Source organism: Camarhynchus parvulus, chromosome 18 (assembly GCF_901933205.1).
Source record: "Camarhynchus parvulus chromosome 18, STF_HiC, whole genome shotgun sequence".
NCBI lineage: Eukaryota > Metazoa > Chordata > Aves > Passeriformes > Thraupidae > Camarhynchus > Camarhynchus parvulus.
In genome coordinates this window covers 9,079,765-9,097,906 of record NC_044588.1, presented here as the reverse complement: position 1 = coordinate 9,097,906, position 18,142 = coordinate 9,079,765, and the positions used below count along the sequence as shown (strand labels likewise).

The 18,142-nt window shown below is 47.6% G+C and overlaps 1 protein-coding gene across 3 annotated transcripts; it reads left to right on the top strand.

Moving 5' to 3' along the window:
- Positions 1 to 12,291: 12,291 nt before the first annotated feature.
- Positions 12,292 to 16,649, top strand: LOC115911292 (urotensin-2 receptor-like). 3 transcript variants are annotated; one of them, XM_030962167.1, is made up of 3 exons: positions 12,573 to 12,701; positions 14,943 to 15,860; positions 15,972 to 16,605. In XM_030962167.1, the coding sequence occupies exons 2-3, from the start codon at positions 15,084 to 15,086 to the stop codon at positions 16,230 to 16,232; spliced, it is 1,038 nt and encodes a 345-aa protein (XP_030818027.1). In that variant the 5' UTR covers positions 12,573 to 12,701; positions 14,943 to 15,083; the 3' UTR covers positions 16,233 to 16,605. The 3 variants fall into 3 exon arrangements, with proteins under 3 accessions (XP_030818025.1, XP_030818027.1, XP_030818026.1); XM_030962165.1 differs by having other exon boundaries at positions 12,292 to 12,590; positions 14,943 to 16,649; XM_030962166.1 differs by having other exon boundaries at positions 14,943 to 16,605.
- Positions 16,650 to 18,142: the final 1,493 nt, after the last annotated feature.

Sequence of the window (18,142 nt, the reverse complement as noted above, 5' to 3'; positions counted from 1 at the left end):
TGGGTGGAAAACTTGGAGTTTAAGGGTTTAGAATATAGTAATAGATATAAAGCAAGATGGAGGTTTTAGGGAAGTGGCTGGTCCTTCTTCTTCTCCTTCTTCTTCACCCTCTTCTCCATGGGTTTGGGTGGTTTTGTGTAATTGGATAAAAAAGTCCACATTGTGGGCCACAGGTGGTTGGTTATTGGGTTAAAAGTGAAAATAATTGAGGTGTCATTTCCTAATTGGACAGTTTATCCTTCAAACACCTTGTAAAGAGAGATGGGGCTCCATTTTTAGTTTGTTATAGAGAAGTGCTGTAGAATTCATGGTTTGTGAGACTGTAACATAGATAAGAACTAATAAATATCTGAGTCCAAACAAGAAATTCCATCTTGTGCATTTAATCCCAGCCCTGGCAAAAAAAAAGCAGCAAAGACTCCAAAATCGATCAGCCAGGCTCCAGGTGCAGGGGGAAGAGGAAAGCTGCATTTGACAGCATTTCTATTTGTCTCTCCACACATAAAATATGATTAAAGCTATTAAATAAACCAATTTGTTTTTATGGGACTGTTTCCCTGGTTAGAGCTAATGCTGAGAAAACCACAAGCCTCACAATTCCCACTGGGCAGCACCAGGCAGAAGCTGGTGCTGGGTGAAATTAAAGCTGCACAGAGTAAAAGGAAGAGCATTAATTTTCTTGTAGATGCTAATTTTCTTTAGATTAGGGAAATGCTGGCACACATTCATCAGTAAAAACCAAGCAGAAAAGAGAATAGAAAACTTTGATAAGGAAAATCATCACTTAGCCCCAAAAAGGAATTTAAACCAGGAGTTTAGACATTTGAAATTACTTTCAATTCCAAACAAGAATGGAAAGCTGGAATGCTGAGGTCTCTTGTGAGCTGGAAAATGAGACATTAAGGAGCCCTGGATGAGAAAGTTTGGAATTAAATGTTTCTTTTCAACAGAATCACAGTATTTGGCTAAATACTAACACCCTTAGGCTTGAGGTGAAGCAATAGGAAAAAAATCTTTTAAAAGTTCTTGTCTCAATGAATATTTACCATGGAAAATATCAGTGGAAGCATATTTTTTAATTACAGAAGTTTCTTTTCTCAAACATTATTCATCTGTGATTTTAAGAGGCTTTGGAGAAAGCTGGGATTTTGGAGGAGGTGTATGAATTACTGATTAACTCCACAGGAGACCTCTGAGCTGTGAAATCTCAGGGCTGGAGAGCAGCATTTCAGCAGGGCACTTGTGTCATCTTTACATCATCTGGAGGCAGGAATTACAGCGAGAGGACAAGTGGAGATGTGAGGACTGCTCTGCTGCAGGGATTTCAGTGCAGCCACAGGAAGGATTTCAGGCTGAGGGAACACAGACAGCACAGGGAGCTGTGAGTTGCTGAGTCCAGTGGGACAAGGGCTTGTCTTTCTGAACTCAAAGTCTTATTAGCTACATTTTTATCATCATTTTTTGGCTTTTTAAAATTTTTTTTAGCTAACTTTACTGGAAAGAGGAGACGGAAAAAAGAGATACCTGAGTACAGGCTGACAGTCGAGTGTCCATATGTTTCCCTCATGGACAGTGTGTTACTCCTCTTCTATAAATAATGCAAGAGAGCTGGCTGGGAAGAATTAGCCTGTGGTTGTTCTGTTACTCAGTGCACGCAGAGCTGAGCCCTGGCTTCATTAACCTGAGCAATGGGAGAATGGGGTGTGGGATGTCAGCACAGCCGTCACTGCCACGGCCTGGCCACAGGAGGTGGCAGCAGGATTTGGGCAAATTATGCTCCCCACAGCTGGGCTGATAACGCCAGCATGGAGCAACACAGAGCTGTGGGAGGAAGGGACAGGCCAGCTCCTCATTGACAAGGTATCACATTGTCCAGCCTGTCTGCTTTTCCCTCCATGGGAACGTGCCCATCCCAGCAGCACTGTACCGTGTTTGAGCAGCTCCAGGGTGTCACATAAAGCCATTTTCTGACCCAAAGGAGGGGCAACTGAGAGGTGTTTTAAAAAAATTTATTCCATTTTCAGTCCCATGTGAAGGATAAGACAATACAAATGTTACAACTCACACTATCACAATCAGAAGCCAACTATTTTCTAATTAAAATACATTATAAGACTTTCTTGGCCTATCAGCTTTTGCCACACCATACTATAAATAACTTAAAGCAAATCATCTAAAATTACTCTTTGTGGGTCATACTACAATGCATCTTTCATAGTTCTATTTCTCCATATATATCTATGTATATATCTATATCACATTTCTTAATTACAATACATTATAAGAGTTTCTTGGCCTATCAGCTTTTGCCACACCATGCTGCAAATGCCTTAAAGCCAATCATCTAAAATTATCCCTCATGGGTCCTACTACAATGCATCTTTCATGGTTCTATTTCTCCATATATACTTATATCATCTATATCATCTATATACCATATATATATCTGGTCTTTTTTGCAAGGCCATCCTTTGAAAGTTGTTTCTAGCTCCATTTCTCTCTCAGCAAAGTCTGTCCTATTCCATGGCATTTCTAAATCACCATTTCTTATCTCAAAGTTTGCATACAGATGCACACTATGTGAACCTTCAGTCAGGCTTTGTGAATTCCCTACAAATCCATTTCCCGCACCAGGGCAGTGCTGGGACATGTCTGTTCCATGCTGCTTCATCTCTCCATACAAAGAGCATCAAACCCAACCACTGCTCAGCCCAAGGGGCTGCTCCAAGGGGTCTTTTCCTTTCCATCTCTCCCCTCCTGCATTTCCCCTCTCATTTCTGTACATAAAACCCCCAGACCCCTCCCTGCTCAGTGCTGTAATGCCAGCCTGGGGACCAGAAGCAGCATAATCACATCAGCACAGGCCTGCACCCAAATGAAGCAGTTGTAGGGATTAGCAGGGCTAATTGGCACCACACAGAGCTGCTGTCCCTGCCCTGCCTCGGGGAATGGAGCCTGGCACAGGCAGACACAGCTCAGAGCTCCCTGCTGCTGCTCCTCACGCCCTGGAGCCACGCCAAGGGCAGAGGTGCATCCCACAGAAACTTCTGGAAGAAACAGAACAGAATTTCCCTCCCTGCCCCTCCCCTGCAGGAGCAGCCCAGGGCAGACACTGACTGGCCCAGCTGGTCCAGACAAGGGTCTCTTCTCCTGCCCTCAAGGTGGGTCTGGGGAACCCCAACACCAGGCTCCGGGGTCCCCATGCACTGAACCTGCCTGTCCAAATTATCCTCAGCTGCGTGAGAACATTTCAAAGTTTCACCAAGGTCTAGGTGGGCTTTAGTGACCTTTAAAGATGCATTTGAGCAACTTGAGTAACCTTTAGGGAAGCCAGTAGACGCTTGAGCAGGTCACTGAACTGGAGCAACCCAAAGAAGAACCCACCAGATTTTCTGCTTCCCCTGTCATTCCTCACTGCATAACTTCACAAACAGCTCCCCAAGCTCCCTCAGGTTAAACACACCAATTTGCTTAAACACACCCTGTGGGGACTTATTTTCCAGGCTCATGTGTGCAAAAATGACAGAAAACACCTCTAGGAGTGTGTAAAAACACTGAAACACTCAGATTCACAACAAGATCTCTGATCAGAGGGAGCTGTGAAGGCAGCCTGGGCACAACCAGCCCTTGCACGGAAGAATTTGTTCTGTACCACAGAAAGATTATTTTTGTTATTAGTTTTCTTCTTGTTCATTGTTCCTTTTCTTTCTAAATCCCTCCAGGAAACACCAGGAGTTGTGTCTTAAGGGCTGCAGATGTCAAAGAATGCTCTCTGGTGCATTTAACAGCTTCTTTATCACTTCTGAAAGGACCTGGGGTCAGCAGTCCAGACTTGGTATCTTCAAATGGTTTTTTAAAAGCAACATTATCAGTCCAAGTATTGTTAACTCAGTGTAAGCACTGTATGTGCTAGATTTCTTTTTATACAGCGGGTTGAAAGCCAGAAAATCAATGAAATAAAATAAATACACCTGACTATGATCTCTCCTGCTGTATGAGATTATTTCAAGGACACCAGAACTGTATTCGCCCAAAAGCTGTGAAGGAGCCCAGAGATGAAACAGCTTCAGCTTTAACTCTGGAGTGTTGCTTCTTGCCTCAAATTCTGGGTAGTGAAGAACTAGAAAGAGGTGAATGTGGGGCCAGCTTGCCAAAAGAGGTTTCAGTGATGAGTAGAGGGACTATGGAGGAGTAAGGAGAGTGAACAGGCACTTGAGTGAGCAGGGTGGGGAAAAGGCAGCTCTGGGTCTTGAAACAGCAGCTCTGCCTCAGGAATGGATTGGAGCTCTCTCAAGGTACAGAAATATAGAAATAATTCCAGCAGTTTGTTTGGATTATCAGCAGTCAGCAAGGTCCTCCAACAGCTGATCTTCCACGAGCCCAAAGCAAAGGTCATCAAATAAATATATAATTGACTCCATGTTTCAGAAGGCTGATATATTATATTATATTATTACATTACATTACATTACATTACATTACATTACATTACATTATATTACATTATATTATATTATATTGATACACTAAACCTACACTAAAGAAAGAGAAAGGAGACATCAGAAGGCTAGAAAGGAATGAATAATAAAAAACCTGTGACAGGCTCAGAGCCTCGACACAGCTGGACCATGACTGGTCATCAAGTAAAAACAATCCACACGGAACAATCAAAGATGCACCTGCTGGTAAAACATCTCCAGATCACATTCCACAGCCATCAGATGGTTATTGCTTACATTTCTTTTCTGAGGCTTCTGAGGAGAAAAATCCTAATGAAAGGATTTGCATAAAACATGTCAGTGACACAGCCATGCCAGGAGCAGCTCATGGGAAGGTCTGGCAAGGAAGGTTTGAAGAGAAAATGCTTCAGAGTGCTGGGGAGAGGTGGCACAGGTAGCAAAGGCAAAAATCTGCCCTTCCCTTCTGCACCAGTGAAGTTCTGTCAGCTCCCACTGCTTTCTGTGCACAGCTGAGGGATTTCTGTGCCCTGTGCTGAGAGGAGGAGGCACAGCCAGATGTTGCACTGGCACAGAGTCCTGGAGCATCCCTTGGATAATGGCCCAAGGGGACAGGAACTCAGCCAAGGTCACCCAGAGCCTCTTTGCAAAGAGCTGTGGGATATCTAATTGCAGTCATTAGCAAACTGAGTCACACACTGCTAATGCAGGCTGGCAAAAGGAGCTCCAAGCCACCAAAATCCTGGAATGTGTTGCTGGCGCTTAACACTGGAGGTGTTTAGAGGCTCTCAAGAACCACCCTCCCCTGCAGCAGGTGCCCAGCCTCTCCCATTTGGGTTGAACACAGCAAAATTGCAAAGTGGGAAGAGCTTCAAGGCTCCCTGCCAGCCCCAGCCCTGGAGCCTGGCTGTTCTCACCCTCAGTGCCCCAGCCTGGAGAACCACCTGATTCCAAAAACTCTGCTCAAGACAGTGCTGGATCTTCAGCGCTGCTAAAAACAGTGCTGGCAACATGGGAATAGCCAAGGAACTGTGGAGATTTGGGTGGCAGGGACCAGGCTCCCCTTTGCCAGGGGCTCAGAAGGTGCTTGGGAAACCTTCCTGCAGCTCTGAGCAAACCCTTCAGAGGCAACATCCCCTCCCTGTTTACACATGGTGGAGCCAGGGTGGCTTTGGGCACAGCCAGGGTGTGTAAGCCTGTGAAAGGATGAACTTGATTTCACCTGAATCTCTTCATCTGCACAGCCCTGGGGTGCTGCAGCACGAGACAGGGTGCAAAACAGGAGGATTAAACAGCAGAAAGCCAGAACAGCTGGAGCAGCCACTGCCAGAGACAACAGCTCAATGATGGGGGAAAAGCTGCATCCCCCAGCACCCTGAAGGGAAAGGAGAGCTGATGTGCTGGAGACACACAAGAGAATTTCAAACCACTGCTGATTTCTGCACTGAGTGGGGCTTTTTTTATCCCTTGGGGTGTTTATTCAATAATACAAGTGTTTGTTTGACTGTCACGGACATATTTTATGAAAAATCCTTTTGCTAGGATCTTTTCTTCTGAGAAGCTGAGAGGCCCCAGAAATGAAATGTAAACAATGGTTATCTGCTGCTGTGGAATGCAACAGGTGCATCTGTGATTGGTCTCATGTTGGTTGTTGCTAATTAATGGCCAATCACAACCCAGCTGGCTCAGACAGAGAGTCCAAGCCACAAACCTTTGTTATCCTTCCTTCTTATTCTATCCTTAGCTAGCCTTCTCAGGAAATCCTTTCTTCTATTCTTTTAGTATAGTTTTAATGTAATATATATCATAAAATAATAAATCAAGCCTTCTGAAACATGGAGTCAGATCCTCGTCTCTTCCCTCAACCTGAGACCCCTCTGAACACTGACACAGTGAGGTGGGAGCAGCACAGCTGGGGCAGATCAAGGTTTCTCTTGCAGGGATGCAAACTCCAAATAAACTGAGTTGCAGCAGAGCAGTCAGTCTAACAGGGGCACAGGGGCATTGCCTGGGCTGCAGATGGGCTTGGCTGCACCCCCTCCTCACACCAGGGCTGGCCTGAGCCCTCAGCAACCCCAAGCCCACCCTCAGCCCCCTCATCTGCTCTGGGCTTCCCACTGAGTGGGGCAGCACCTGGAAACAAAGGAGCCTCCATCAGGTAAAGTGTTCCTTTGGTCCAAAGCAAGGCAAAGGAAAGCATTTTGAGACAATCAGACACGATTTCCAACTGTGGAACCAGGCAGCTGCTCGGTCTCCCCACTGCTTTGGAGCCGGAAATTAAGGCATTTATTCTACATTAGAGCCATTTCCAGAGGAATTTCCCTGTGACACAAAATGCCAGCAGCCACTTCCCTGGGAAGGAGGGTTTTCAAAAATGCAGGAGCAAACAGTGGTGGGAAGGGCCAGGGGCCAGGGGAGGGCTGCACCCTGAGAGAAGGGAAATGAAAGAAGGAACCACAGGAGTGTGTGGCACAGGTGGAGAGCCACATCCACTGCCCACCCCAGCCAACACCCTCCAGCCTGTTCCTACATCAAAAGTTCCAACAGAGGAACAAACACTGCAGAGCCACCTCCCCTGTGCCCTGCAGGCTCCTCTGCTGTCCCCAGACCTTGTGCTGGTGGCACAGATGTCCCTGCAGAGAGGGGCTGGCACAGAGGAGGCATCTGCTCTCTGTTCTCCATCCCAGGAAGGAACATTTTGGGCAAAAATACTTTATTTAAAAACTGACATTTAGTTTTGAGTCTTTTAACCAGCACCTGTCATTTTTGGCAGTGCTTTTAGCTGCAAGTCTTTCTTTTTCAAGGCCCCTGCACAGAGCTGTTCCCACCTGCCTGGGCAGGGAGCTCACAGCAGTGCACAGGAGGTTCATGAGCAAATCCCTGAGGACAGAGACTCAGCTGTTGGATTTTGAGGTAAGGAAATGTTGGATTAGGCCCTTTTCTGACTCAGACATGGGGTAACTGAGAGGTGTTTGAAAACTTTTATTCTGTTTTCTGTGTCATGTGAAGGGTGAGACAATACAGCTGTTATAATTCATCTTATCACAATTAGAAGCCAACTATTTCTAATTACAATACATTATAAATATTTCTTATTAGCTTTTACCACATTATACTATGAATACCCTAAAACTAATCATCTAAATTACCCCTCATAAGTCCTAGTACAAGATATCTTTCATAGTTCTAGTTCTCCAAAGTATTTTGTTTTATTTACAAAACCATCCTTTGAAAGGATGGTTATTTCTAGTTCCATCTAGTTCCAAGGAAAGGAACTTATTTCTAGTTCCATTTCTCTCTCAACAATGTCTGTCTTATTCCATAACATTTCTAAGCCAACATTTCTTATCTCAAGGTTTACATACAAATGCAAGCTATGTGAACCTTCTAGCAAACTTTAAAGCATTTACTACAAATCCATTTCCCACAAGGAAAGAATTTATCTCGCTCAAATCACCCAGGCAGTGGGTGACCCTGCAGCTCTCTCTGAGCACAGATTGGTACCCAGTGCCACCAGCATGGCAGGGACACCTCCATCACCTCAGCCTTGAGAAGACATGGCTGAGGTGTTGGGAAGGATGAAAGTTTGACAAGAAAGTTTCACAGCTATGTGTGCTTGGCGGAAAGATTTTTGTAGAATCTGAAGAAGGAATAGAGATGGAAGCAAGTTTTGATATAGAAAAATAATATATGTGTAAATTAACAATTGCTGAGCCAGCCTTGCTGGACAGCTAAGAAAGCACCAGCTGTCACCATCCCCAGCTCCACCCCCTGTGTGCAGAATGGCAAATGCCACCAGCGAGTCCACAGTGGCACAAACTCAGTGTGGTGACATTTGCTGCTCTTTATGCACTGCCAGACAACTTTCCACACTTCATCTCTTGTCTCCTGTGAGAGGGTTTTGGAGAGCTCTAGCAGAAATCTTTGCTGCCAGGCTGGGGATGTGTGCTGCCCTCCATGCTGAGAAAACACCTGGGATCAGAGGCAGCTGGAAATTATGGAGCCCGACTTTTTCCTAGCAGACTTCTGGCCCCAGAGCATTTTCCTAAATTTTCTAATTCCCAGATATGAGGGCTGAGGAATATAGAATGGTGTCCCAAGAGGGTACAGGGCAGCTGTTCAGCTGAACAGAGGAGGAGAGGCTGAGGACATGGAACCAAACTGCAAAGGAATGGTGTGGTCAGCACCAGGCAGAGCAGAGCACAAAGGTGCTGCACAGGATATTTGGGATAGAAAATAATGGCAAAGAGGCTTTTGTCTCTAGTGTAGCAACAGCTTCTGGCCCATGGAAGGTGTGTCTCAGGGTGTCTGTACTGCCCATGGCTTTCCTGATGATGATTTGATGGATTTCCAGGAGAATTCTGCTGTGATTTTTGTTGTTGATCTTGAATGCTTTGCAATAAAGAGAATTCAGTACATAGCACTGGCATAAATCCTCACATCAAAGGGGAGAGTCTCTTTTGCCCTGTATTTTATAGAATAATTATGTTTGTTGACTGTGCAGTAACTTCAGAAGGCTCCTGTGCAGAACTCCAGCCCTGTAGCAGTGGTTGCTGTCTGAACGACTAAACAGAGCTGTTTCATATTTTGGAGAACCCCTTTCTTCACCCAGGATCGCCTGTGCAGCTCCTACTCCTGTTGCACAAGATCACAGGGGCTGCCACCCCTGTCTGTAGCTCTGACAGCATCACACAAATGTTAAAACCCCTGAAACTCGGAGCACTGAGACAGTGAGCACAGTGATTGTCTTGGTTTGGAAAGCCAGGTGTCTGCTAAGGAAGGCAGGAGCCTCCCCTGAAATGGAAAATATAAACCTCCTCCCTCTGAATTGCTATAAATTTTAAATTAAGGGGCTCTCAGGCAAAAATATGGGAGCAGAAATAACAGTTCTTTATTAGGGAAGAAAATAAAAAGATAAAATAAACAATGCAGTAACCAAACCAACACTGACAGAGTCAGAACCCAACCTGACACCCTGTGGGTCAGGGTGCTGGCAGCAGTCCCATTGGAATTGTGGCTCAGCCCTCCTGCAGTGTCAGGGGTGGTTCTGCTGGAGCAGGGATCCTGGAGAAAGGTGCAGTCTCTGCCTCTGGAGATCCAGGGGAAGAGGCAGCTGCTGTTCCTCTGGGAAATCCAGTGCAGAAGCCGTGCTGGTGTTCCAGAATCTCCAGATTATATCCAGGCAGGAATGCTTGGCTCCTCCCTCTGGGCTCACCTCTCCCAGTGGGATGCTGTAGTTCTTATCAGCCATGCAGGGACATTCAATAGCTGTTATCAGCAGATGTCTGCCCTGAGAGAGGATTGGGTGTGGAAGAGATAAGGAAAACTGCCCACTGAACAGAAGACAGCTGCCACAGAGATGGCAGATAGAATACAATTTGCTTGGCAATCCAGGATAGTGATTCCTGCTTTAAAGATGAGCAAATGAGGGGAAGAGAAGTAGCAAAACTGTTGGAACCAAAATGCAGGGAACTCTCAGAATTTTGGGCCCGTAAGCCAAAGCTTAGAATTAAACACAGGATTTGGTCTGAGGCCTTGGAAAACCTTCCAAACTTAGGTGCTAGACGTGAGAATGTGGATTTATAGTTTAAAGCAGAGACAGGCAAAGCTAAGTAAAGGAAAGTTTAGAGGTTTAGAGTTCAAGATATGGAAAAAGTAAAAGCAGTTACAGAGGTCAACCAGGAGTTTAGAATGCAGTACTGTAGGTTTGTGTGTCATAACATGATTGGCTAAGAAAGCTCACACTGTAACATGGGTCCATAAGATGAAATATTTAAGGATTGAGTCAAAAACATAAATATCCTTGTTAGCAGTGTTTTATTGGCTAATAACTCCTTAAAAGGTCTTGTAACTGAGGGTCTTGTGGCCTTCTGCACCATGCTGTGGAGATGTGAGCTGAACTCACCCTTCCTGCCTATGTAGAAGATAAGAAAAATAAACCCCATCATCAAAAACAACTCAGAGGTCCTGTCTCGGATTCCTTCCAAAATTCCCCATAAGTGAATTATCACACAAAACTATGACCACCAACAGCCTTTTTGAGCCAGGGCTGTGAAGCTGACACTGCCCACACTGCTCCCAGACACTTCCCTAATGACTGCAGCAGGACACAGACATATGGGAGCCCAGCTTTCCCCAGTGGCAGCCCTGTGGGCACAGAGATTTCCTGATAAATGAAATCACAGGTTTCATGTTTTTTGAAAGGTTTAAGTGCCACGAAAGGAAGTATCAAGTTGGGATCCAGAGGCTTGGAAAACTGATGGATTACCCAGATGGATTACCCTTCCTCCATCCCACTACTCCTTCCTGGTCCTGGGATGGGTTATCACCAACCCAAGTGGCCCTTTGGGGACAGAGGAGTGACAGGAGTGTGGCAGTTCCAGTGTAAGTGCCTGGACAGACACCTGGACACACCTACCACGTGCTGGAGGTGCTGAACAGAGCACCCATGGCCCCATCAGCATCCCTGCACTCCCAGCCCTTTGGGTCACATGCAGGCTGTAGGAAAGGGGTTCAAGGACAGCAGCAGGTTGTCCCTGCTCTGCCTGGGAGGAGGACACTGCCACATCAATGCCCTCACTCCCAGTGGGAGCAAATAAAGCACTTTGCCAAGGGCTTCACTCTCTGTGCTCACCCAGGGACTGCTCCTGCTCCCTGGACTCACAGAATTCACAGAATCATTGGATTGGAAGAGACCTCCAAGATCATCGAGTCCAACCCAGCCCCAACACCTCAACTCAACCCTGGCACCCAGTGCCACATCCAGGCTTTGTTAAACACACCCAGGGATGGGGACTCCAGCACTCCCTGGGCAGCCATTCCAGAACTTTATCACCCTTTCTGTAAAAAACCTTTTCCTAACATCCAACCTGTACTTCCCTTAGTGCAGCTTGGGGCTGTGTGCTCTGGTTGTGTCAGTGCTGCTGGAGAAAGAGCCCAGCCCCAGCTGAGCACAGGCACCTTTCAGGAGCTGTGCAGAGTGATGGGGGCAGCCCTGAGTCTCCTTTTCTCCAGGCTGAGCACCCCCAGCTCCCTCAGGGGTTCCTCACAGGGTTTGTGTTCCCTCACCAGCCTTGTTGCCCTCATCTGGATGTGCTCAAGTGTCTCAATGTCCTTCCCAAACTGAGGGGCCAGAGCTGGACACAGGGTTGAAAGGCAAAACATCCATTGTGTGGATGAGCACATGGTGGGGAAAATCCTCTGCTCCCAGTGCTGTGTTTATTTTCTCTATTTAGTCTTCTGTTGTAATTTTTGATAAGGCTTTATTAAACCATTTTTAAAATGTTTGAAAGTATGATTTCTCACAAGTATCACTGGGGAAAGGGAACGACCCAGCCCCTGAACAACTTCAGCAATATTTTGTTACTGCCAGCCTGAAATGTCTCAGATGCTGTGGTGTGTGACCCCACTGCACAGATTCATCTCTTCACACGCCACCCAACCCAAATAAACTTCAGCTTCGCTTTGGAATCGATCTCCAAATCAAGGAGCTCTGCTGCTCCCCTGGGCAGCCCACCCACCCTCCCGCAGGAATGTCACCCTCTCGCAGGATTTTAACCCTCCCTGGCCCTCTCTCCTTCCCCAGCCGTGCTGGTTTTGCTCGAGCAGCTTCAGGAGTTCAGGAATTAATTCAGGAATCCAGGAATTAATTCAGGAATTCTCCCTCTCCCTGTGCTGTACAGAGGGGGCTTTGCCTTCCACCGCTCCTGGGGTGGAACAACCCGAACCCCTGTGATGCCCAGAGCAGGGGAGGCAGAGCAAGCCATGCTTATCAAACCCTGCTGCTTTAAACAGGCTGCAGCAAAGCCACGCTATGCCTCACGTCACCGGGGAGCAAAAATAGCCGGCACGAGTGGAGGGAGGGGAATGGGAGTATTAAGAGCGCCCAGATTTCAAACATACTTGGCTGGCAGCACGCTCCCTTCCTGCCCCTGCCGCTCCAGATGCGACAGAGCTCTGGGATCTCTCACTCTCTGCCTGTGGAGAAGGATTCTCTTCTTTCTGTTTTTTTCCCTCTTTTTCTTTCTTTAAGTTTCAGCTTTGATACTACTAGATAGATTTTTTTAAAAATTATTATTATTATTATTATTTTCTTTCTTATAGGAAACTTCATCCGCCGGATTTAAAAGCAAGGTTTGAGCAAGAGAAATTCGTTTCTGTTTACAGCTGTACATATGCATGGTACTCCTGTGGGATGATATCGTAGAGGGGAAGGCAAGATTGGCTGGGAAAATCGCCTGGACCGTAAGATGCTTGAATGGCTGCTTGGAATAACAAGCTCTGTGTTGTGTGTGCATGTGTGTGAGTGTGTGTTTGTGTACCAGAGCAGCAGTGATGGCAACTTTAAAATTATGCAAGTGCTCCCCATTTGGCTTAATTTTCCTCTTCGAGCTCTGTCTGGAGATGGGCTGAAGTGTCTGAATGGAACTGGTGCTGTAGGGATTTTATGAATGGATCAGAAGGCAGGTTGAGCAGAAGAGGAGCAGAGCAGGGAGATGCAGTGGGCTCAGCTCTCTCCAGCAGGAGCTGTCACTCCAGGGAGCTGCACAGACAGGCACCAGCATGGCACAAATCTGCTACAAGTCCCTGGGACACCAAATGAGGCAGCTGCAAGGAGGCAGCCCCTGAGCTGTGGAAATATGCTCCTGAAAATGAGCTCTCACCAGCACACCGAGCCCAGAGCTGTGTGTGGGACGAGCTCTGGGCTCAGCTGGAGCATCCCATGCAGAGCTGTTCATTTCTGCGCCCTCCTGCTGGTTGTGAGGCTGAGGAGCAGCCACAGCTCTGGGAGCAGCTGTGTCTCCTTATGGGAGTCACTGTCACTGTCAGCTCGGACACCAGCACCGATAAAAGGGACAAAAGGGCAGCAGGACAGACTGGCTACACCTGCCCTACAGCAGGAGGGCACTGCACAGCACAGCAGGAGCAGGACCAGGCAGATTTGGGGGTGCAGGGTCCAAGAAGTGGATCTTGATGCTGGTGAAGTTGTGGGGACCAGCCCAGAGCAGCAGTGACCTGAAGGAGCAGTGCAGGACCACGCTCGTCTCTCACCTGTACTCGAGCAACTGGGGTGGGAGATGGGCTCTGTGTGTTTCTCTGGTTTTTTGTATTTTTATTCCAACTTCTAAGTGAGGGAAATCTCCCTCTGCACTGGATTGTCCTCTCTTACACAGAGCTTTTTATGACATCCCTGCAGGTGGTAATGGGGAGAAGGTGAGGGAAGTCACAAAGAGGATGAAAATTGCCCATCCTCAGGGGTCACAGAGGTCACTGACAGGGTGACACAAGGGCAGCAGGGGAGGGCCTGTGACTGTGATCCTCCTGCCAAGGAGACAGTGGGAGGAAAGGGGCAAAGGAGTCAGAGCTGGTCAGGAGGGAAAGGGACAACTAACTCACAGGGAAACGCTGCAAATTCCCAGGATTAAACAAATCCAGCCTGCCCAGTGGAACAAGGCAGAGGGGAATCTTTGCCTGCTGAGCCCTACGAGGACAAGGCAGCCCAGCACTCCTCCTCTTCAGTGTTTTCCAAAGAAAAAGAGACAGTCTGAGTGCTGTAAAACACATAATGCAAATGCACTTCTGTATGCAGGGACCTTTAGGATGTCACAGGCTTTTGGTATGCCTTAAAATCTGGGCATTTTAGCTACTTCTTCAGCATTTCTCTGAGGAAGGTTTGCTCTCTTTTTGCCTACACCCAGAATGAATTCAGAGCAACACAATCCTGATTTGTGCAGCGCTGAGTCTGAGCTGAGCAGAGGCTCCCACCTACAGAGTTGCCTCACATGTTGTCTCACACCTCGCTGCTCAAGGCTGCTCAGGCAGGTTCACACCAGGCTCTGGCTGAAACAGATCTGTTTTACAGACACATGGACATCTCACATGGACAGGGAGATGTGTTTACAGACACAGAAATTCCACAGGGAAACTGCACTTTGCTTTATGAAGTGCCTTTTTCTCCATCACTTGAATGCTGTTTGAAACTGCAGGACAGAGGAGGAGCTTCTCGTTCAAGGGAAGCTGCTCTGCGAAAACACTGCAGGAATGCTGGACTGTGAATGCATCACTAAAACAGAACAGACAATTTGGCTGCAAATGATAAATCTAAAGTTTGTTTTCCCTTTTTCAGGGCCTTCTGCTCCTTCAGAGTTAAGAATGTGGCAAAGAGGTTTAAACAATCATGCTGATAGCTCTAAATCATTGTTATAAATTCAGGAAGGATGGGGTTTTTTTCTCTAGCCCTGAACTAAGGACTGAAGTAAGTGGTTCCAGTGATCCACACAACCTTTTTTGTCTCTTTTCCATGGCCACACCTCACAGCTGGGCTCTTGTGGTGAGAGCACAAGCCCTACAAAAGTGGCCTTAGTGCCAAAGACCTTTGGTACATTCAGGCAGTGCAGATACGTGCTCAGGGACAGGTAACTTCTAAATGAACTTTTGTGTTGCTGTCAGATTTCTAACATGTTGTTTTTGCTGTCTTTCCTCTAGTGGAGAATGCAGATGGTCCTTGGATGAGGCACTGCTGGGAAATGGTTCCACAGCTCCCCGCAGCCGCCTTTCTCAGAGCAGAGAGAACCCCCTCAGACCCCTGTGACATGAGCAAAGCCTCTGGCATTTAAACCCGGGAGGATGTCCCTAAGTGACGAGCTGGAGAGCCGCTTCTCCACCACCCCCTCCGTGGTGACAGACACAGGTGAGGACGGCGTGTTCAGAATCAGGCCCAACATCTCCACCAATGGCACCGGGGACGGCGCGTGGGCGGCCAGCTCCACGGAGGACATGGTGGCCATCTGCACCATCGGGGCCATCCTGTCCCTCATGTGCGTGGTTGGGGTGACAGGCAACGTCTACACCCTGCTGGTGATGTGCCACTACCTGCGATCCTCTGCCTCCATGTACATCTACATCATCAACCTGGCGCTGGCCGACCTGCTCTACCTCCTCACCATCCCCTTCATCGTCGGCACCTACTTCATCCAGAAGTGGCACTTTGGGGACGTTGGCTGCCGCATCCTGTTCAGCCTGGACTTCCTCACCATGCACGCCAGCATCTTCACCCTCACAGTGATGAGCACGGAGCGCTACCTGGCCGTGCTGAAGCCCCTGGACACGGTGAAGAGGTCCAAGAGCTACCGCAAGGCCATTGCCGTGGTGATCTGGCTGGTGTCACTGCTGCTCACCCTGCCCATGCTCATCATGATCCAGCTGGTGCAAAGGGACAACAAAAGCATCTGCCTGCCCACCTGGAGCAAGCTGTCCTACAAAGTCTATCTCACCATCCTTTTTGGCACCAGCATCGTGGGCCCGGGGGTGGTCATTGGCTACCTTTACATCCGCCTGGCCAAGATTTACTGGGTGTCCCAGACTGCTTCCTTCAAGCAGACCAAGAGGCTGCCCAACCAGAAGGTGCTCTATTTAATCTTCACCATAGTGCTGGTCTTCTGGGCTTGCTTCTTGCCTTTCTGGATATGGCAGCTCCTCTTCCAGTATTATGAATCCTTCCCTTTATCTCCCAAGGTGATGAAGAACATTAATTACCTGACAACCTGCCTGACCTACAGCAACAGCTGCATCAACCCCTTCCTTTACACCCTGCTCACCAAAAACTACAGGGAGTACCTGAAGAACAGGCAGAGGTCCCTCAGCAGCAGCAGTGGGTACTTCCAGAGGAGGAATCGTTTCCAGAGGATTTCAGGGAGATCCCTGTCCACCAGCAGCCAGCACTGCACAGAGACTTACGTCCTTGCTCACGCTCCTCTGGGAAACAGCAGTGCCTGAAGGTAAAATAGATCTCCAAGAACAATCAATACTGACTTCAATGTTGCTTTGATTTAAAGTGCACGTTGTGCAGGCCAAGCCTTGGCAGTGCACACATTTAGTCCAGAGGCTGTGCCGTGTGTCTGTTCTCATTTCTCCAGTGCCACTGATTTGATGCTAGCAGCACTCAGCTGAACATCTATCTAAATAGCCTTTCACTTTTTATCTTTATATTTTATAGTGTATGTCTCCTCAAGTAGCCATCAATAATGAAAGCCCATAACAGGGCCATGATTTTTAATAGTATCAGCTGTCTCACAACGTTTAAAATTATGTTACCCCATGAATGGCTGTAGTTTGCTCTTTTTTTCTTTAGCAGTAGTGCTAAATTTGTAGTTGTATGAGGACTGAAGACAATGAAATAAAGAAAAAGCAGCTGATGTTTGTGAAACTCCATGCAGTTTTGCATTCGGGGTAGCTGTGGACAAGGTGGATGAGGCATATCCAGGGTTACTTGTCCTGGTTTGGGTGATGCTCACACTTATTCTGCACTCCTGTCTGTGCACTGGGCTGGATTCTCCAGTCACACAGGTGTGAGCAGTGGAGTTACACCATGGTCCTTGTCAGCAGCACAGGCTTCCCATGACAGTGCCACAGGCAGGGAACACTCAGCATGTCCAAACACCCATGAGGAGCAGCATCATCTGTCCTGGGCAAGCATTTCCACCCTCTGCCCTCCTCCAAGCAGGAATTGGGCACCTCTGATGTGGCTGTCCTCAGGGCATCTGCTGGCAAACTGCAACATCCAGCCTGAAGCACCAGATCTCCAAGTCCAGGAGGAAAGGAAGAGGGAGAGGAGGGGGTTGAGGAGATGTGATTTTCCCCAGGCAAAGCAATGTTCTCTGACGTGCTTAATACTCCCAGTTATAAAAGTGCTGGTTCTTGGTTAGGGAGACAACTTGTTCCCTTCACTGGAAGTGATTTTGCCTTTCTGCTACAAAAACATAGTCCTGCTTACACCAATATTACAGTGCCTGTCCTGCCTTTCCCAAATGATGAGGCACTATTAGAATAAATATATAATCTGTGATGTCTGGAACTTCCCCAGTGAGTCTAAAATACCTTCTCTGGGATGCTGCCAACATCCCTACAGGAGTCCTCTGCTTGCAGCAGCCCTGCTTGCTCATTAGCAGGGATATGACGATGCAATGCCAACGCAGCCAAGATACAGAATTAGAACCAAATGAATTCTCAGCAGCAAACTCAGAACTGCAATGTGAAATCCCTCTGGCAGTGAGCTCTGTTTGCTTAGACTGAGCCTGAATTCAGAATTTAAACATCTATTCCCCTTCAAGGTGTTGAAATGGTCACAGGGTAAGATCTGCATGCAGGCTCCCTGGGGAATACACTTGGACAAGTCATTGTCTCTTCCATGCATGGGCTTGAAGTTTGTTATGAATGGGGGAAGGTTCACACATGAGACAGGGCTCTGATGCATGCAGTTCTGCTGCTGGAACTGGAAGGGGCCTTGATTCGTTCCCAGCCCTCTCCACACACCCCATCAGCAGTGCTCCTGGGGACAGGGTGCTTTACCTGCAGCCTGCTTGCTGTGCAGTGTGCCAGCAGCTCCCACTTCAGGATCAGCCCCTTCCCGATCCCAGAGAATTCACAGAATTCACAGAATTACTAGGTTTAGAAGAGCTCTTCAAGGCCATTGAGTCCAACCCAGCCCCAACCCCTCAACTAAACCCTGGCACCCAGTGCCACATCCAGGCTTTGTTAAACACCCCCAGGCATGGGGACTGCACCACCTCCCCGGGCAGCCATTCCAGAACTTTATCACCCTTTCTGTAAAGAACTTTTTCCTGATATCCAACCTATATTTCCCTTGGCGCAGCTTAAGACTGTGTCTCTTGAGGGGCAGGAATACC

What these genes read in the sequence shown, in the direction of transcription:
- LOC115911292 (XM_030962165.1), top strand. Translation starts at nt 15,084, where the DNA reads ATGTCCCTAAGTGACGAGCTGGAGAGCCGCTTCTCCACCACCCCCTCC.